Source organism: Ictalurus punctatus, chromosome 13 (assembly GCF_001660625.3).
Source record: "Ictalurus punctatus breed USDA103 chromosome 13, Coco_2.0, whole genome shotgun sequence".
Classification (NCBI taxonomy): domain Eukaryota; kingdom Metazoa; phylum Chordata; class Actinopteri; order Siluriformes; family Ictaluridae; genus Ictalurus; species Ictalurus punctatus.
In genome coordinates this window covers 29155001-29170957 of record NC_030428.2, presented here as the reverse complement: position 1 = coordinate 29170957, position 15957 = coordinate 29155001, and the positions used below count along the sequence as shown (strand labels likewise).

Here is a 15957-nt window from a genome sequence, read left to right as displayed (position 1 = left end):
CAAAGACTCTCTCTCTCTCTCTCTCACACACACACACACACACACACACACACACACACACACACACACACACACACACCTGTCTTGTGTTTACTGCAACTCTTTGGCAGTAATAATTCCTGCAACTGAATTGAAATAAAGGTTCTTTATCTAAGACTGTGTCATGACCCCTCCTGTTCGTTAGCTCTGTGCTCGTTAGGATTTTTCTCAATCATGAATTATAAAAGAACATGAAGTGTGATGTGGAGCACACAGATGCTGCACTACTTCAAGAAGCTCGCTAATAGGCTAATTAGCATATGAGAGCATTATTCATAAAGTTCCTCAGTCAGAGACACAGACGCTAAACTCATCTGACCTCCAGCTCTACGTTCCGAATAACAAACAAATCCCCATGCGTTAAAAGTCTATAAGTTTAAACACTATTTCACTGCACACTCACCTGACATACTGTACACACACCACAGGGCATTCATTACGTAAGACAAGAAGAACACAATCAGGGTTTCAGATTCCTGGTTTATTCTACACTCCCTTCCTCACACGCACGCTTAAAAATACACAACAATCTTGTTAACGTGGCACTGAAACACGGCTATTCTCAAAATCACAGACTCTTTAGGTTCTTTAGGTTATAGAGACTAAAGGGACGTTCCATGTTTTGAAAAGGCCCACAGTACTGTTACCATGTCACCAGATACGGTCAAGTCCATGCGTTCGCAGAAAAGAAGAGGCGTTACAGTATTTCATGACCTTGGTACTTCTAATAATTCAGTTCAGTTCAGTGTTGTGTGTGCAGCGTGTTTAACGGTGGACATCGTCCCGGAGCAGCGGTACAGAAATATATACACTCAGGATAGAGATGTTAAATGTATGAATTTATCTCTAATGAGCAGAGAGAGGCAGCGGTGGTGAGGAAAAACTCCCTGAGATGATATGAGGAAGAAACCTTGAGAGGAACCGGACTCAGAAGGAACCCGTCCTCATCTGGGTGACACCGGATAGTGCGATTATAAATAAATACACCCCTTCTATAAATGTGCTAACGCTACATGCTCAAATAGTGCAGTTGTGTAAGCAGGAAATTCATTACAGTTTCTACAGGAAGTCTGTTTTGCTCTACTTCTGGTTGGAGTTCTCATCAGTTGGAGTCACATGCTGCTGCTGAGGATGTCCCACATGGTGCAGTCTAAAGATCACTGAGATTACTGAGGACGGTTCCACTTAAACACCATAAAGACGCTCTGGAGCTCAGTTCATATGAACAGTTATGCTGTGATAGCTTTAACACTTCAATCACCACAAACAGTTCTGCACTCGAGTCTCCATCAGTGACCAGTGGAGAAGTTCAACACAGACTTCCTGAACAACATCTACATTTCCCACTGATAAAACAAAGCCAAAGCAATAATCAAAGTCCTGAACCACCCGAGCACAAACGGTTCTATCTGCTAGAGTGCTAAAGGCATGCATGAGCAGACTGAAGGGCTGAAGGGCTGAAGGGCAGTTGTACACACCATAACATTCAAACAATTACACAGACCATCGTCTGTGTGTTAGTGTCTGTTTGGTTTGGTCTGTAATAAGTTAAGCTAAAATGAATCCCCATGCACTTGTTGCACATGGCCAGCATCTATCATTTATCTCTTTAAAGAATGTTTGTTATGGACAATGATTCATATGTTTATTGTATATGCACCTAATGAATATCCTCAAACACAACCGAAGTGCTGTTAGTATTGCACGTGTCATTAGAGTCTGAGTGTCCTACTGTTCAGGACAGAGCTCTATAGCTGAATATGGATATTCTGTCATTACAGTGCACCTATTATGCTTTAAAGCGTATGACAAAAGAAGGAATCGATTCTGAACAGCTGAAACGAGTCGTTAGTGATTCCAGACTTTACTTCCTGTACTAACCTACGTAGGTTTGTAACAAAAAGCCCCGCCTCCGGTCTTCATCGGCTGCTCGCTGACAGATGGAGCTGAAACCGGTTACGGTACTGGGCGTTTCCTTTTCAACACACACTGACAGCAGTAGACCAATCACAACACACTAGGACGTCTGACCAATCAGAGAAGAGTATGCTCTCTGAAAGGAGGAGTTTAGAATGAATCATTTAGAACAGATTATTTAACGAGTCGTTTGTGACACTGGGGGGAAAGGAAGTATTTATTGATAGAGACTTCAAAGCACTCTCTGGATAAAGACATCTGAAAAATGCCATAAATGTAAATATAAGAGGAGTAAAGGAAATATAATCAGCGTGTAATCAGGGAGCGTTCTCTAAAAGACCCACAGCAGTAGTATCCAGCATTATTTATCCATCATGTCACCTCTCCATCCAGATCTATTTCATTTCACCTGTGTCCATTCTCTCCTTTGCTCTGTCTTTGTCCTATTACAAGCAGAAGAACATTTTGAAGACGAAGAAGAATAAGAGGAAGGAGAAGAAGAAGAAGAGGAAGAAGAAGAAGAAGATGAAGAGGAAGAAGAAGAGGAAGATTCTTTCCCACGAGAGTGCGCACATACTGCAGCGAGCGTGGATGACCGACGAAAGACAGAAGTGCGTCAGGAGCGCGCAGAAAGCCGTGTGGAGGAGCGAGGAGAGAGAGAGAGAGAGAGAGAGAGAGAGAGAGAGAGAGAGAGAGAGAGTGGGGGGGGGGGGGTGAAGGAAAAGAAAAACAGTGCGTACAGACTTCCGGTTCAGAAGCGCTTTCTCTCATGACCCTGACTGCTGATCTTTCATCTGAAAGAGAGAAAACACTGAGTGAGAGACGGAGGAGAGGAGAGGAGAGGAGAGAAAAGGAGGAGAGGAGGAGAGGAGAGGAGAGGAGGAGAGGAGAGGAGAGGAGAGAAACATCCTCCACACACAACTTTATGGCTTTACTTCTCTTTTCTGTTTCTTCCTGAATGGTTTGACGCTGAAGATGAGTGCGGTGTGTCCGGATTCTCGGTGTGAAGGTGAGCATGAAGCTGCTGTTTTCTATTCATTAAAACTGAACTGAATTAATTCATCACTTTCTTTCTGCCCACATCTTTCACCTGACATACTCGGTAATCAAATAGTTATTTCTTTATTTATTTATTTATTTAATGATGAGTCTAAGCACTAACATTTTTTTCTTCGTTTTTAATCATTTTAGTTCCTTTTAGAGAAAAAAGCACGTATCACATATAAAAAAAAAGCTCAGCAGAGCAGAAGCTCAGATCAGATCAGATCAGATCAGATCAGATCAGTCCTGATTTCTGGAATGAAACTGCTCACTATGTTTAAAATGTAAAATTAATGAATCTTTTTATTAAATTCACCAGTTTGAGACTTTTGAGCTGCAAATGTAAAATCATTAGTTCTGAAACTGAAAATGATTTTTTCACATTTTATACATGTTCAGATTGGATTTAAATGATTTCCAATCTAGTTTTATTTGAAGTTATTTTAAAATGCATTTTTATTTATTAGAAAATGATTTGATGACGTCTTCTCAGCTTTGAGTGCAGGGCTACACTGCTCATCTTCACGCTCTTAGTAAGAATGTTTTGTTTGGAACTTATTTCAAAAATAACATTTATTCATGCAAATAAGGTGATAAGATGTGATTTATCCAAAAATCTGATCAGTATTTAACATTTCCTTCTGTTTTGCTTTAATGAAATAGTGAAATATCTTCCACTCGGATATCTCCAACAGTGTATATTGTGAGCACTTTCTCTGGGTCAGTGAGGCGGGATGCAGGGTTTAAAAATACCAAGGTCCAAAAAGTATGTTTGCTTTCAGTGTCGGAGGTGAAAAATATCAATTTTCCGTACATGTGCATATGCAGACGTTGGATAATAACAGATTTAAACCAGTGTAGAAATGTGTCTCTGACTGACATCAGCTCCATCACGTCTCGTCTCCATCGCGGTCTACTCCAGCATCGCTCTGCTTCTGTGGTCTCTCTCAGTCTTTTCCTTCTGTCTCTCCTGCGCTCTTCTTCTTCTCTCATCTCCCTGCTCTCCATCACCTCCTCCCTGTTTCTCATCTCTTCTTGTCCTTCAACATTACAGTCTTTCTGTTCTTCTCTCTCCGTCTGTATTCACTTCCTGTCCCTTTCTTTGTGTCTCCTGCCAACATGCAGTAAAAACCATTTAGTAAAATTAAAAACACCTTTATTTAATCTTTGTGTTTGAGTTTGAATCATTTTGGATTTGAATGATAAAAATGTGTCTCAAGCAGCACGTAAACGTAGGAAAACTGTGTTTCATACGAGATGATCTCTATACAATATTATAATAATATACACTGTATAATGTCACTAGACTTATGTAATGAAGTTGAACCTCTGGGCTTCACTGTGAGTCTCTCTGTGTGGTCATCAGGTACTGAGTGTTTGAATGAGGTCGGGTCAGTTTGTGTTTGTGTTAAACACGGTAACATCATGCTAATGATATTCTGGGTACAGTGGGTAGAACCCGCTCTTCCTCTCTCATCTCGTCTCTTTTTCTTTTCTCTCAGTCTCATCCTGTCCCCTGTCGCATCCCTTCCCAAAGCTCAGCTTTAACTGATGCAATCTTTTCATCTTCGTCTGTGTCAGGAAAGAAAGTAAACACAGTAAATTGATATTTGTTTGTAAATGTTATCGGCCTCGGCCAGGATAATCTTACAATGAAAATAAAATACATGCTGGTACGTCATCATCTTAACATGCATCTCAGCTCTACTCAAACCGATAAGAAAGAAAAGCATATCACTATCAGTCTGTCACTGGATGGATGGAATTAATGTTAGCTGGCAGTGAGATGGTTAATTCACTCAGGATGGAAGTCCCTGTTTATGGAGGAGCGACCGCACGCAGGAGCTGCGTATGAAGTCTGGCTGGATCGAGATGAATCATGCCAGTGAACTACAAGCAGAAGTCTAGTACAATTCTCTAGTTACCTAGTGATCAAGATTACGTCTGATGTACACATGGAGGTGAACAGGGTTAGGAGTTAGGGGTTAGGGTTAGGAGTTAGAGGTTAGGAGTTAGAGTTTAGGGTTAGGGGTTAGGAGTTAGGGGATAGGACTTAGGGGTTAGGGTTAGGGGTTAGGGTTAGGGTTAGGGTTTAGGGGTTAAGAGTTAGGAGTTAGGGGTTAGGATTTAGGGGTTAGGGGTTAGGGTTAGGGGTTAGGGTTAGGAGATAGGGGATAGGGGTTAGGGTTAGGAGTTAGGGGTTAGGAGTTAAAGGTTAGGGCTTAGGGTTAGGAGTTAGGGGTTAGGGTTAGGAGATAGGGGTTAGGGGTTAGGGTTAGGAGATAGGGGTTAGGGGATAGGGTTAGGAGATAGGGGTTAGGGGTTAGGGTTAGGGGTTAGGGGTTAGGGTTAGGAGATAGGGGTTAGGGGATAGGGTTAGGAGATAGGGGATAGGGGTTAGGGTTAGGAGTTACGGGTTAGGGTTAGGGTTAGGAGATAGGGGTTAGGGGTTAGGGTTGGGAGTTAGGGGTTAGGAGTTAGGGGTTAGGGTTAGGAGATAGGGGTTAGGGGATAGGGTTAGGAGATAGGGGATAGGGGTTAGGGTTAGGAGTTACGGGTTAGGGTTAGGGTTAGGAGATAGGGGTTAGGGGTTAGGAGTTAGGGGTTAGGAGTTAGAGTTTAGGGTTAGGGGATAGGAGTTAGGGGTTAGGACTTAGGGGTTAGGGTTAGGGGTTAAGGGTTAGGGTTAGGAGTTAGGGGTTAGGGTTAGGGGTTAGGGTTAGGAGATAGGGGTTAGGGGTTAGGGTTAGGAGATAGGGGTTAGGGGTTAGGGGTTAGGGTTAGGAGATAGGGGATAGGGGTTAGGGTTAGGAGTTACAGGTTAGGGTTAGGCGTTAGGAGTTAAAGGTTAGGGGTTAGGAGTTAGGGGTTAGGGTTGGGGGTTAGGGTTAGGGGTTAGGGTTAGGAGATAGGGGATAGGGGTTAGGGTTAGGAGTTAAAGGTTAGGGGTTAGGGTTGGGGGTTAGGGTTAGGGGTTAGGGTTAGGAGTTACGGGTTAGGGTTAGGGTTAGGGTTAGGGGTTAGGAGTTAAAGGTTAGGGGTTAGGATTAGGAGTTAAGGGTTAGGGGTTAGGGTTAGGAGTTAGGGGTTAGGGTTAGGGGTTAGGGTTAGGAGTTAGGGGTTAGGGTTAGGAGATAGGGGTTAGGGGTTAGGGTTAGGAGTTAGGGGTTAGGGTTAGGGGTTAGGGTTAGGAGTTAGGGGTTAGGGTTAGGAGATAGGGGTTAGGGGTTAGGGTTAGGAGTTAGGGGTTGGGGTTAGGGTTAGGAGTTAAAGGTTAGGGGTTAGGGTTAGGAGTTAGGGGTTAGGAGTTAGGGATTAGGAGTTAGGAGTTAGGGGTTAGGGGTTAGGGTTAGGGTTCTGGGTTTATAGCTGCTGGTAATGATGATGCAGTCGGGGGATTTTAAGCACTGTTCCTCCAGCACTTGTATTTTTACAGTCAAGTCTCATGAAAAGATGATGGAAAAAGTCAAATTGACTCTCATTCAGCGTTTCAAAAGTCAACGTGATTCATTTGAAATACTTCAGAAAGTCTACATTCTGGTCTAGTTACAGTGTAGAACTGGTTGCTCAGTCAGCTCACGTGGTGGTGTTTCCTGGAGGGAATCAGTGTACAGGTTCTACAGTTCTGCATTTAGAGGAGGTTTTGAGCTCCTGAGCATGTCTACATGTGTGAAACATAATAACATTGATTTCTTTTTAAAGGAAGCGAGATGACTACGTCCACAGACATGGTGAGTATGAAGATCACGCCTGAGGTCCTGCAGGAGCTGCTGCGCTATTACAACCTGTCCCGTCAGGAGTTCATCCACACGTACAACATCCGGCCCCTGGTGTACGTCCCCGAGCTGCCGGCCGGAGCCAAGGCCATGTTCGTCATCATGTACACGCTGATCTTCATGCTGGCGCTGGTGGGAAACAGCCTGGTGGTGTGTGTGGTGGTGAGGAAGGGCTCAAGTCAGAGCGCCACCAACATCTTCATCTGCTCTCTGGCCATCAGTGACCTGCTCATCACCTTCTTCTGCATCCCCTTCACTCTCCTGCAGAACATCTCAGCTCAGTGGCTCGGAGGTGAGCAGCTCACAGCATGAGCATTTCCACTCGCAGCCTGACGAGTCCAGGACATGTAATATCAGCACAGCACTGATTATATCCCTTCATCCCCTCATCCCTTCATCCCTTCATCCCTTCATCCCCTCATCCCTTCATCCCCCCCCCCCCCCCCCCCCCCATGAGTCCAGGACATGTAATATCAGCACAGCACTGATTATATCCCTTCATCCCTTCATCCCTTCATCCCCTCATCCCTTCATCCCCTCATCCCCCCCCATGAGTCCAGGACATGTAATATCAGCACAGCACTGATTATATCCCTTCATCCCTTCATCCCTTCATCCCTTCATCCCCTCATCCCTTCATCCCCTCATCCCCTCATCCCTTCATCCCCTCATCCCCTCATCCCCTCATCCCTTCATCCCCTCATCCCTTCATCCCTTCATCCCCTCATCCCCTCATCCCCTCATCCCTTCATCCCCTCATCCCCTCATCCCCTCATCCCTTCATCCCCTCATCCCCCCCCATGAGTCCAGGACATGTAATATCAGCACAGCACTGATTATATCCCTTCATCCCTTCATCCCTTCATCCCCTCATCCCTTCATCCCTTCATCCCCTCATCCCTTCATCCCCTCATCCCCTCATCCCTTCATCCCCTCATCCCCTCATCCCTTCATCCCCTCATCCCTTCATCCCTTCATCCCCTCATCCCTTCATCCCCTCATCCCCTCATCCCCTCATCCCTTCATCCCCTCATCCCCTCATCCCTTCATCCCCTCATCCCTTCATCCCCTCATCCCCTCATCCCCTCATCCCTTCATCCCCTCATCCCCTCATCCCTTCATCCCCTCATCCCTTCATCCCCTCATCCCCTCATCCCTTCATCCCTTCATCCCCTCATCCCTTCATCCCTTCATCCCTCATACCTTCATCCCCTCATCCCTTCATCCCCTCATACCTTCATCCCCTCATCCCTTCATCCCTTCATCCCCCCCCATGAGTACAGGACATGTAATATCAGCACAGCACTGATTATATCCCTTCATCCCCTCATCCCTTCATCCCTTCATCCCCTCATCCCTTCATCCCTTCATCCCCGCATCCCTTCATCCCCTCATCCCTTCATCCCCTCATCCCTTCATGCCTTTATCCCCTCATCCCTTCATCCCCTCATCCCTTCATCCCATCATGTGTTGGTGTGTGTGTGTGTGATGTTTGTGTTCACAGGTGTGTTGGTGTGTGTGTGATGTTTGTGTTCACAGGTGTGTTGGTGTGTGTGTGATGTTTGTGTTCACAGGTGTGTTGGTGTGTGTGTGTGTGATGTTTGTGTTCACAGGTGTGTTGGTGTGTGTGTGTGATGTTTGTGTTCACAGGTGTGTTGGTGTGTGTGTGATGTTTGTGTTCAGAGGTGTGTTGGTGTGTGTGTGATGTTTGTGTTCACAGGTGTGTTGGTGTGTGTGTGATGTTTGTGTTCACAGGTGTGTTGGTGTGTGTGATGTTTGTGTTCACAGGTGTGTTGGTGTGTGTGATGTTTGTGTTCACAGGTGTGTTGGTGTGTGTGTGATGTTTGTGTTCACAGGTGTGTTGGTGTGTGTGTGATGTTTGTGTTCACAGGTGTGTTGGTGTGTGTGTGATGTTTGTGTTCACAGGTGTGTTGGTGTGTGTGATGTTTGTGTTCACAGGTGTGTTGGTGTGTGTGTGATGTTTGTGTTCACAGGTGTGTTGGTGTGTGTGTGATGTTTGTGTTCACAGGTGTGTTGGTGTGTGTGTGATGTTTGTGTTCACAGGTGTGTTGGTGTGTAAGACAGTTCCGTTTGTCCAGACCACAGCGATTGTGACGGGGATTCTCACTATGACGTGTATCGCAGTGGAGAGATATCAGGGTATCGTCCATCCACTCAAGATGAAGAGGCAGTACACACCACAGCGAGCCTACAGGATGCTGGGTGAGTCACTGGACACACTCCTTCATCACCGTGCTTCATGACAGGTGCAGTAGTGACTGACGGCTGTAGCGATTACAACCTATCACACACACACAAGCGAACAGTCGAAATCAATCTCGGTCCAGAGCTCCAGATGAAAGTGTCCCAGACGGCAGCGCGGGTTTAAAGGTGTAACGATGAAGGCTGACATGTTTGTTGTGGTTGTTATTGAGTATTGATCCAGAAATCGTTTAAATCACTGCTCAAATAACAACTTTAACAACTAACGGAGGGAACGAAGGAGAGGTGAGCAGAATTACGGGGAAAAACACAACGATGAGATGAGGACATTGACTACAATAGGAAACTAAATCAGCTTGTGCTGTTGACATGGGAGCAGCGATACAAAGCAGGAGGGTGTGACCTTTCTCTGAACTTTCACCTTCAACACACAAATGAGTGACTGGATCTGCGCCCTCTCACCTCTTTACTGGAGGTTTTATTTCAACAAACAAAACGGAGCCAAATAAAATATTGACGCAATTTACGGCTTCGAATTCCTTCTGCTGTTTAGTGTCCGGTGTAGTGACAGAGTGGGCGGGGCTTTGTGATAGACACACAAATCACCACAAATCATTGTGTAAAAGTGGGGCTATTATTTACTGCATAAAAACCTCTCAACAAAATTCGGTACAGAAACCGTCATTAATCTGCAGATTTAAAAGCAGCTCATAGTCACATGATCATTATTATTGCATGTCTTGCTTTACAGTAGCAGCTCGTTAGCAGTAAACACTCTTACTGTTACTGCACACCTATATTTCACAAAGATATTATTTATGAACCTGTGTTGTGTTTGAGATCCATGACAGCAGAGTATTCTTGTGAATTGTTTTTAAACAAAAGATCAAAAGGTTAAACAATAAAGACCATTTTCACAGCTTTCTTTGTTCATATTTACCAAGAGTGCCAATATTAATGGAGGGCACTGTACATACACACACACACACACACACACACACACACACACACATATATATATATATATATTGCTGGTCGTGTAACCTGTAAGGAACAGTATCATGTTATTGCGGTTTCTCCAGCTCAGTCGACATGTCGCCTGGCCGCACTGTGTCGTTCTGAAGGGAGAGCTGAAATTGAAGGCACCCTGAGGCTGTGAAGATGATTCTCTGTGCCGTATTAACGTCTTCTCCTGAATGAAGCTGAAAGAAAAAAGGGAAAAACATAGACAAGCAGAGAGTCCTGAACTTCAGGTCATGGCTGATGTTTCATGCTGGCCACGTTTCCACATAACCGCCTGTCCTGCATCATTCAGCGGGAAAGAACCACATCTCTGACAGTTCTATTCATTCGTTCATTTATGATTTGAAACATCTGGCTCGGCTAGCGATACTCACGTCCCTGTTCACTTAGAGATGACATCCACTGAACATTTAAATCACACGTCTGAGCCCCGGTCCTGATTTCATCCTTCTGAATAAAAGATCTGTAGCAGAAAGTGGTGTGTGTGTGTGTGTGTGTGTGTGTATAATCAAATACCTGTTCTTTCCTCTAAGCAATTAAAAGAGAAGAATACTAACTCAAGGCAAAGACTCCATGTGCAGATGTTTCACTCCTTTCTGCTCTGTACATAGAAAAGAGTCTTGAGGAATTAATCACACAGCAAATCTCCACAGCGTTTAGTGTCTAATCACATTTCTATCATGGCCAGTGAAGCGTGCAGAAACTGCAAAGACCTTATTCATTCAGGCAGAAAGACAACACGATAATTGTGTGTGTGTGTGTGTGTGTGTGTGTGTGTGTGTGTGTGTGTGTGTGCTTGTGTTTATAGGATTGGTTTGGCTGATCTCAGTCATGGTGGGGTCGCCCATGCTGTTCGTCCAGCAGTTAGAGGTGAGTTATTAATGTTGACTCTCTCAGGGTTCTTGTTGGAGATGAATGAGAGCATCTACAGGACTGTGAAGATCCTAACACTGAGTCAGTGCCCGGTTTCACCTGACATGAGTTTTAAAGGCCTCGCCCTAATTCCTGCAGAGATCATTTCTGAAAACAAAGACGAAACCATCGCGGGTTTACATGCTCACGCTCACGTGCACACACACACATACACTGCAGTTTCTTATCAGCCGTTAAAGACGAGTGACAGGACCTCCAGTCCTGCAGGTGGCGCTGTTACAATTCCACATTTTCCACGATTACCGGGAGAAGATCTGCACGTTGTTAAACATCTCGCTTTTAATGACCAATCACAGAAATGTTTGGTGCATGACACGGTGACTGAAGCCTCTGAATGTCTGCGCTTGGTTTGAGTCCTAGGTTTCGCCTGTGAAGACTGCATTTGTTGTTAAAAAGGATAAACCAACATGGAGACCAGAGAGCTGTCGATGGGAGAAAAACAAATTTTGAAGCTGAGAAAAGAGAGAAAATCAATCAGAAAGAAAAAGAAAGAAACCGCTGGTGTACTGACAAGCAGATGTGGAACGGCTTGGCCAAGGAAAACAACAGTAGATGACAGAATCATTGTCATGTGGGTTTATCCTTTTTAATAACAAGTGCACTCTTCGCAGGTGTAACTGAAGGCTCAAACCAAGACCAGACATTCAGAGCTATTAATTCTTTAAACAGTCATTTTAACAGGACACACCTGAGCGGCAAGAAACACCTGTCAGTCATATGTTCCAATATTTTTGATCACTAGAAAAAATGGGTGGTTTCAAACAAAAGGTGCCATGTTCCTAGCTGTTTAACACGTCTAGATGTAAACATCAGGAAAATAAAGCTGGAATTCTGATCTGTTGTCTAATATTCATCTTTTGATCTCAAACAAGTAAAAACAACAGAATCAGCCTTCCTGTTCCAATACTTTTAGATGAGAATGTATAATCAGCCGTAACAGTGGAGTGAAGATCACGATTATTGCTTCTATGGTTAAAATTAACATCATTAATATAAACTTGATCTCCAAGTACAGATAGTGGATTATAACCTCCACACAACTGAGGAAACGGTTGTTGTAATTGGACTCTATTAAGGCCAGATTTTTGTTTGTTTGTTTGTTTGTCTGAGTTCATTTTAGAGATGTTTAGATTGGATCCACTGCACTGAAAGAAAAGGTCCACTGAATTTAGTTGATTTAAATGTCTACATTGGTTCCATGTGAATGAATTGAGTTGTAGCCTTCATGATTTGATCATGTATCTTCAAAGCTCTGAAATAAAACTCAACACCACACACTCACCTGAGCTGAGGCTCAAAACCAGAACCCCGGAGCGCTGAGGTGCTCACTACGCCACTGAACCACATACAACTGAATCGAGGCAATTTAATACTAGTCGTGATTGGACTCTCTCTCTACATACTACAAGCTAGTAGATCAGATATTTCTTTCAATTCATTTCATCAAGTTAAAGTCACCTTCACAACAACAACCTGACACAGAGCGGGTTTGTCCAAAAGCATATGTTGCCATAGTAACTCAGTGGGAATTACGATTTGCTACATTTGTGGAACTGAAATTTATGGTAATTGGTGAGCTACAACAACAACAACAACAACAACAACAACAAGGTTATTGATTTATTGGTACTGATTAAGATCAGCTGGGGATTCAGTTTTATCCCGTGTGTGGATGGGAGTTTCCCCACGAGCAGTGACATCAAATCTCCTGCAAGACCAGTAAAGTTGATTTTATCTTATATGGAGGAACTCAATCTGAGATAAAAAGAGTGTGAGCTTCAGGTATGAGGATATTATTCACTTTAACCCCACTAGCATGTGTGTGTGTGTGTGTGTGTGTGTGTGTGTGTGTGTGTGTGTCAGGTGAAATACGACTTCCTGTATGAGAATCATCACGTGTGCTGTCAGGAGCTGTGGAGCTCAGAGCTTCAGAGGAAGTCTTATACCACCTTCATCATGGTGGCTTTGTTTGTGCTGCCTCTGGCCGCCATGTTGTTCCTCTACACACGCATCAGCATCGAGCTGTGGATCCGCAAGAGGGTGGGGGACGCCTTCGTCCTCCACACCATCAACCACACCCAGATCAACAAGATCTGCAGGTACACTGGACCAACAAACACTCACACACACACACACACACAAACTTACAGGACATGACGGGAAGAAGTAAAGAAAATACTAGAAAGTTGAAAGAAAAGAAAAATTAATTCTTCTACAAAAAAACCCATAAATAATAAGCAGCTCCTCCATTTTTATGATTCAAAACGATAACAGTCCTGCCCACTTGTTTTTTTATTGGCTAACAGGACCAATGTTCACAGGTCAAAGTTCACTCAGATAAGGTCGTGAAGTAGAAATAACCACTTACAGGAGCAAATGCCCGTCCTTTCCCTTTCAGTGAATCTGCTTTTCTGCCAAGTGAATTTTATTCATGTTTGGTCTGATCGAGTGTAGTTTTGGGGATTTTTTGTGCATCGCCATAACAACGGCTCAGAAACTGTAAATCTTGGCACCTCTTTATTAAGTTATGACTTTATTGATGTTTAAGCGAGTTATTATTCCAAAGAAACATTTGCATTTTTATAACCTCTAACTAATTTAGCACAGTTTTCTTTCAAAACGTTACGCTCAACTTACCTTCCACACAGTCCACAGCCGACACCCGACCACACCCCCTGCCATATAAGTATAATCCTGTAAAGAAGCGACGAAACCAAACGATCGACTCGAATGATTCCATATGGCGCATGTGGTGCGATGTTTCTTCGGTAGGGGTTGCTACATGGTTCACGAAAGTAGAACAGTTCACGAGTTCAGTCTCTTCTACCAATAGAGTGGTGCAGGAATGAGTCCTAAAACCCAGATATAGCACTTCCGGTTCCGCTGTCCTGAAGTCAAAGGGGTTTTGGTTAAATGCCTGAAATAAGGTCTGCGGTTAACAGAAGCTCAAGAGATCAGGTTCATGTTTTATTCTAGGATATAAAACACATCAGTAATACCCCACTCCGGGTTTTGTTCAACTTTTACGTGTATTGAAAAAGACGGTCGCTAACAGGCGGTTAAACGGGACTACGGAGGTTGTCGGGGAAATTAAACGTCATGGCAACGAACAGGAAACTCATCTACTACAGCCTCGATGTGTTTACACTCGCGCTCTTACAAACTATTCCAACTCAAACTTTACAGCTTGTAGATTTATCCGTTTATAGTGTTGTCCAATTGTAGTGTTTTTAAATAAAGCTTGAAAGAGTTGTCGGAAGCGTAGCGGTGGTGACGTTGAAGTCATGTGACCGTGCTGCAGTTCGATTATAGTCTAACTTTAGCTTTTTCACTTCTGGCGATTTTGTTTTTAAGCTTCAAAATTCATAAAACTTGTGTAAACTTGTGTGAAGATTATCTTGATGAACAAAACGTGTAAGAGTCGTAAACTTTTGTTGGTCAAAGAGTTTATTTTCTGCAATAATCCAAAAGCCAATGGAACAATCCTCCTGGATTTTTATCGAGGGAACCGGGGTGAGAATAACTTCCGGGTTGGTCTACAGAAACACCTCATCCCTGCAGCACTCTGTATATTAGAGCTAAGAGGAACACAGGTAATTAAAAGGGCTCATTTGTTATAAAATGCCTAATAATTGTAAACTTGGAGCTCTGTTTCTATCAGGATTGTTTATATCTAGGTGTAGAACTTCCTGGTGTGATGGGACAGAGCATTGCTATAAGTAGTGTGTAGACAGGAAGGTAATAACCGTAACACATCTGACCTCCTGGTGAACTCCGTCTTGTCTTTTGTGGACACAGGAAGAAGAAGCGTGCGGTGAAGATGATGATCACCGTTGTGCTGCTGTTCACCATCTGCTGGGCTCCTTTCCACACCGTCCACATGCTGTTCGAGTACAGTGAGTGAAAATCCACTCGGGACCACTTGCACATATTTATAATTAACATGTGATGTTCAGCGGTGTCAGAGATTTACTTTATAATCGACATCACGTTGTATTTCTCACCGTTTCCTCCATTACCCACAATGCCACTGAACTCCCTGCGGATAGTGCTGCAGTGGGATTTAGACCTTCATCTGTACCTAAAGCGAGCGATGCAGCGGCACTTTAGTCCTTTAGTCTGTGCTTCTCTCTCTCCAGTTTCTTACTGTATCTTTCACCTGGGAAGTGCATCTTAGCCAAGGCATTAATGTACATCAGTGCTCATTAAAGTCCATTCATGTAGCTTTATTTATTTTACTCTCTCTTGCTGTTTGTTCCTCAGATAATCTGGAGCACAAGTATGACGAGGTGACCCTGAACATGATCTTGGCCGTGGTTCAGGCCATCGGTTTCTCCAACTCTTTCAACAACCCCATTGTTTACGCCTTCATGAACGAGAGCTTTAAGAAGAGCTGCGTCTCGGCTGTGTCCTCCATCCTGCGCAGGATGAGAGTGCACAACGTCAGAGTTCACTTCACCAAGCCTCGTCACGCCACCAGCGCTAACGCTAACACCAACAGCTTGGAACTCCATGACCAGACCAGTTGAATAGTATATAAAGTGTGGGTGTGCTGATCTTTTGGGCATTTGGGATGTGATATAAGGCCGTGTTCATCATCACAGTTATTACTGAGTTCAGGGGGAGGCTGAGTACATACATCTCTGAACTCCTGAGAGAAATTCACACACATCCTGGAAGGCGACATGAGGACATGAGTTCTTACAGGAATCCTTATTCTGGACAAATGAAGGACGCATGTCATGTTTTGTTTTCTCGGAGAAGTCGAACACAGGATTTTGTTCTCTGGATAAGTGTAACATGAGATTTTGATAATTTAGTGTCCTGTGATACGATGTTAATTATGATGATAAATTATAGAAATGTAATTAGTTTTAGTGTTGTTATTGTCTGTGAAATCCTGATTGGTTAGAGGGGTACTGGGGCGGGAACTGTGTGCTGATTGGTTAGAGGGGTACTGGGGCGGAACTGTGTGCTGATTGGTTAGAGGGGTACTGGGGCGGGA

The 15957-nt window shown here is 43.9% G+C and overlaps 1 protein-coding gene across 1 annotated transcript; it reads left to right on the top strand.

The window, feature by feature from the left end:
• Nucleotides 1-6623: 6623 nt before the first annotated feature.
• On the top strand, nucleotides 6624-15481 carry qrfprb (pyroglutamylated RFamide peptide receptor b). The gene is made up of 6 exons (XM_017482797.3): nucleotides 6624-7065; nucleotides 8838-8996; nucleotides 10828-10889; nucleotides 12816-13051; nucleotides 14751-14848; nucleotides 15216-15481. Exons 1-6 carry the CDS (start codon nucleotides 6708-6710, stop codon nucleotides 15479-15481), a joined length of 1179 nt encoding a protein of 392 aa, XP_017338286.1. The 5' UTR covers nucleotides 6624-6707.
• The last annotated feature ends 476 nt before the right edge of the window (nucleotides 15482-15957 follow it).

What these genes read in the sequence shown, in the direction of transcription:
- qrfprb (XM_017482797.3), top strand. Translation starts at nt 6,708, where the DNA reads ATGACTACGTCCACAGACATGGTGAGTATGAAGATCACGCCTGAGGTC. An exon ending in CTCAGCTCAGTGGCTCGGAG is followed by an intron (nt 7,066 to 8,837) that starts GTGAGCAGCTCA and finishes TTGTGTTCACAG; the next exon opens with GTGTGTTGGTGTGTAAGACA. An exon ending in CAGATCAACAAGATCTGCAG is followed by an intron (nt 13,052 to 14,750) that starts GTACACTGGACC and finishes TTGTGGACACAG; the next exon opens with GAAGAAGAAGCGTGCGGTGA.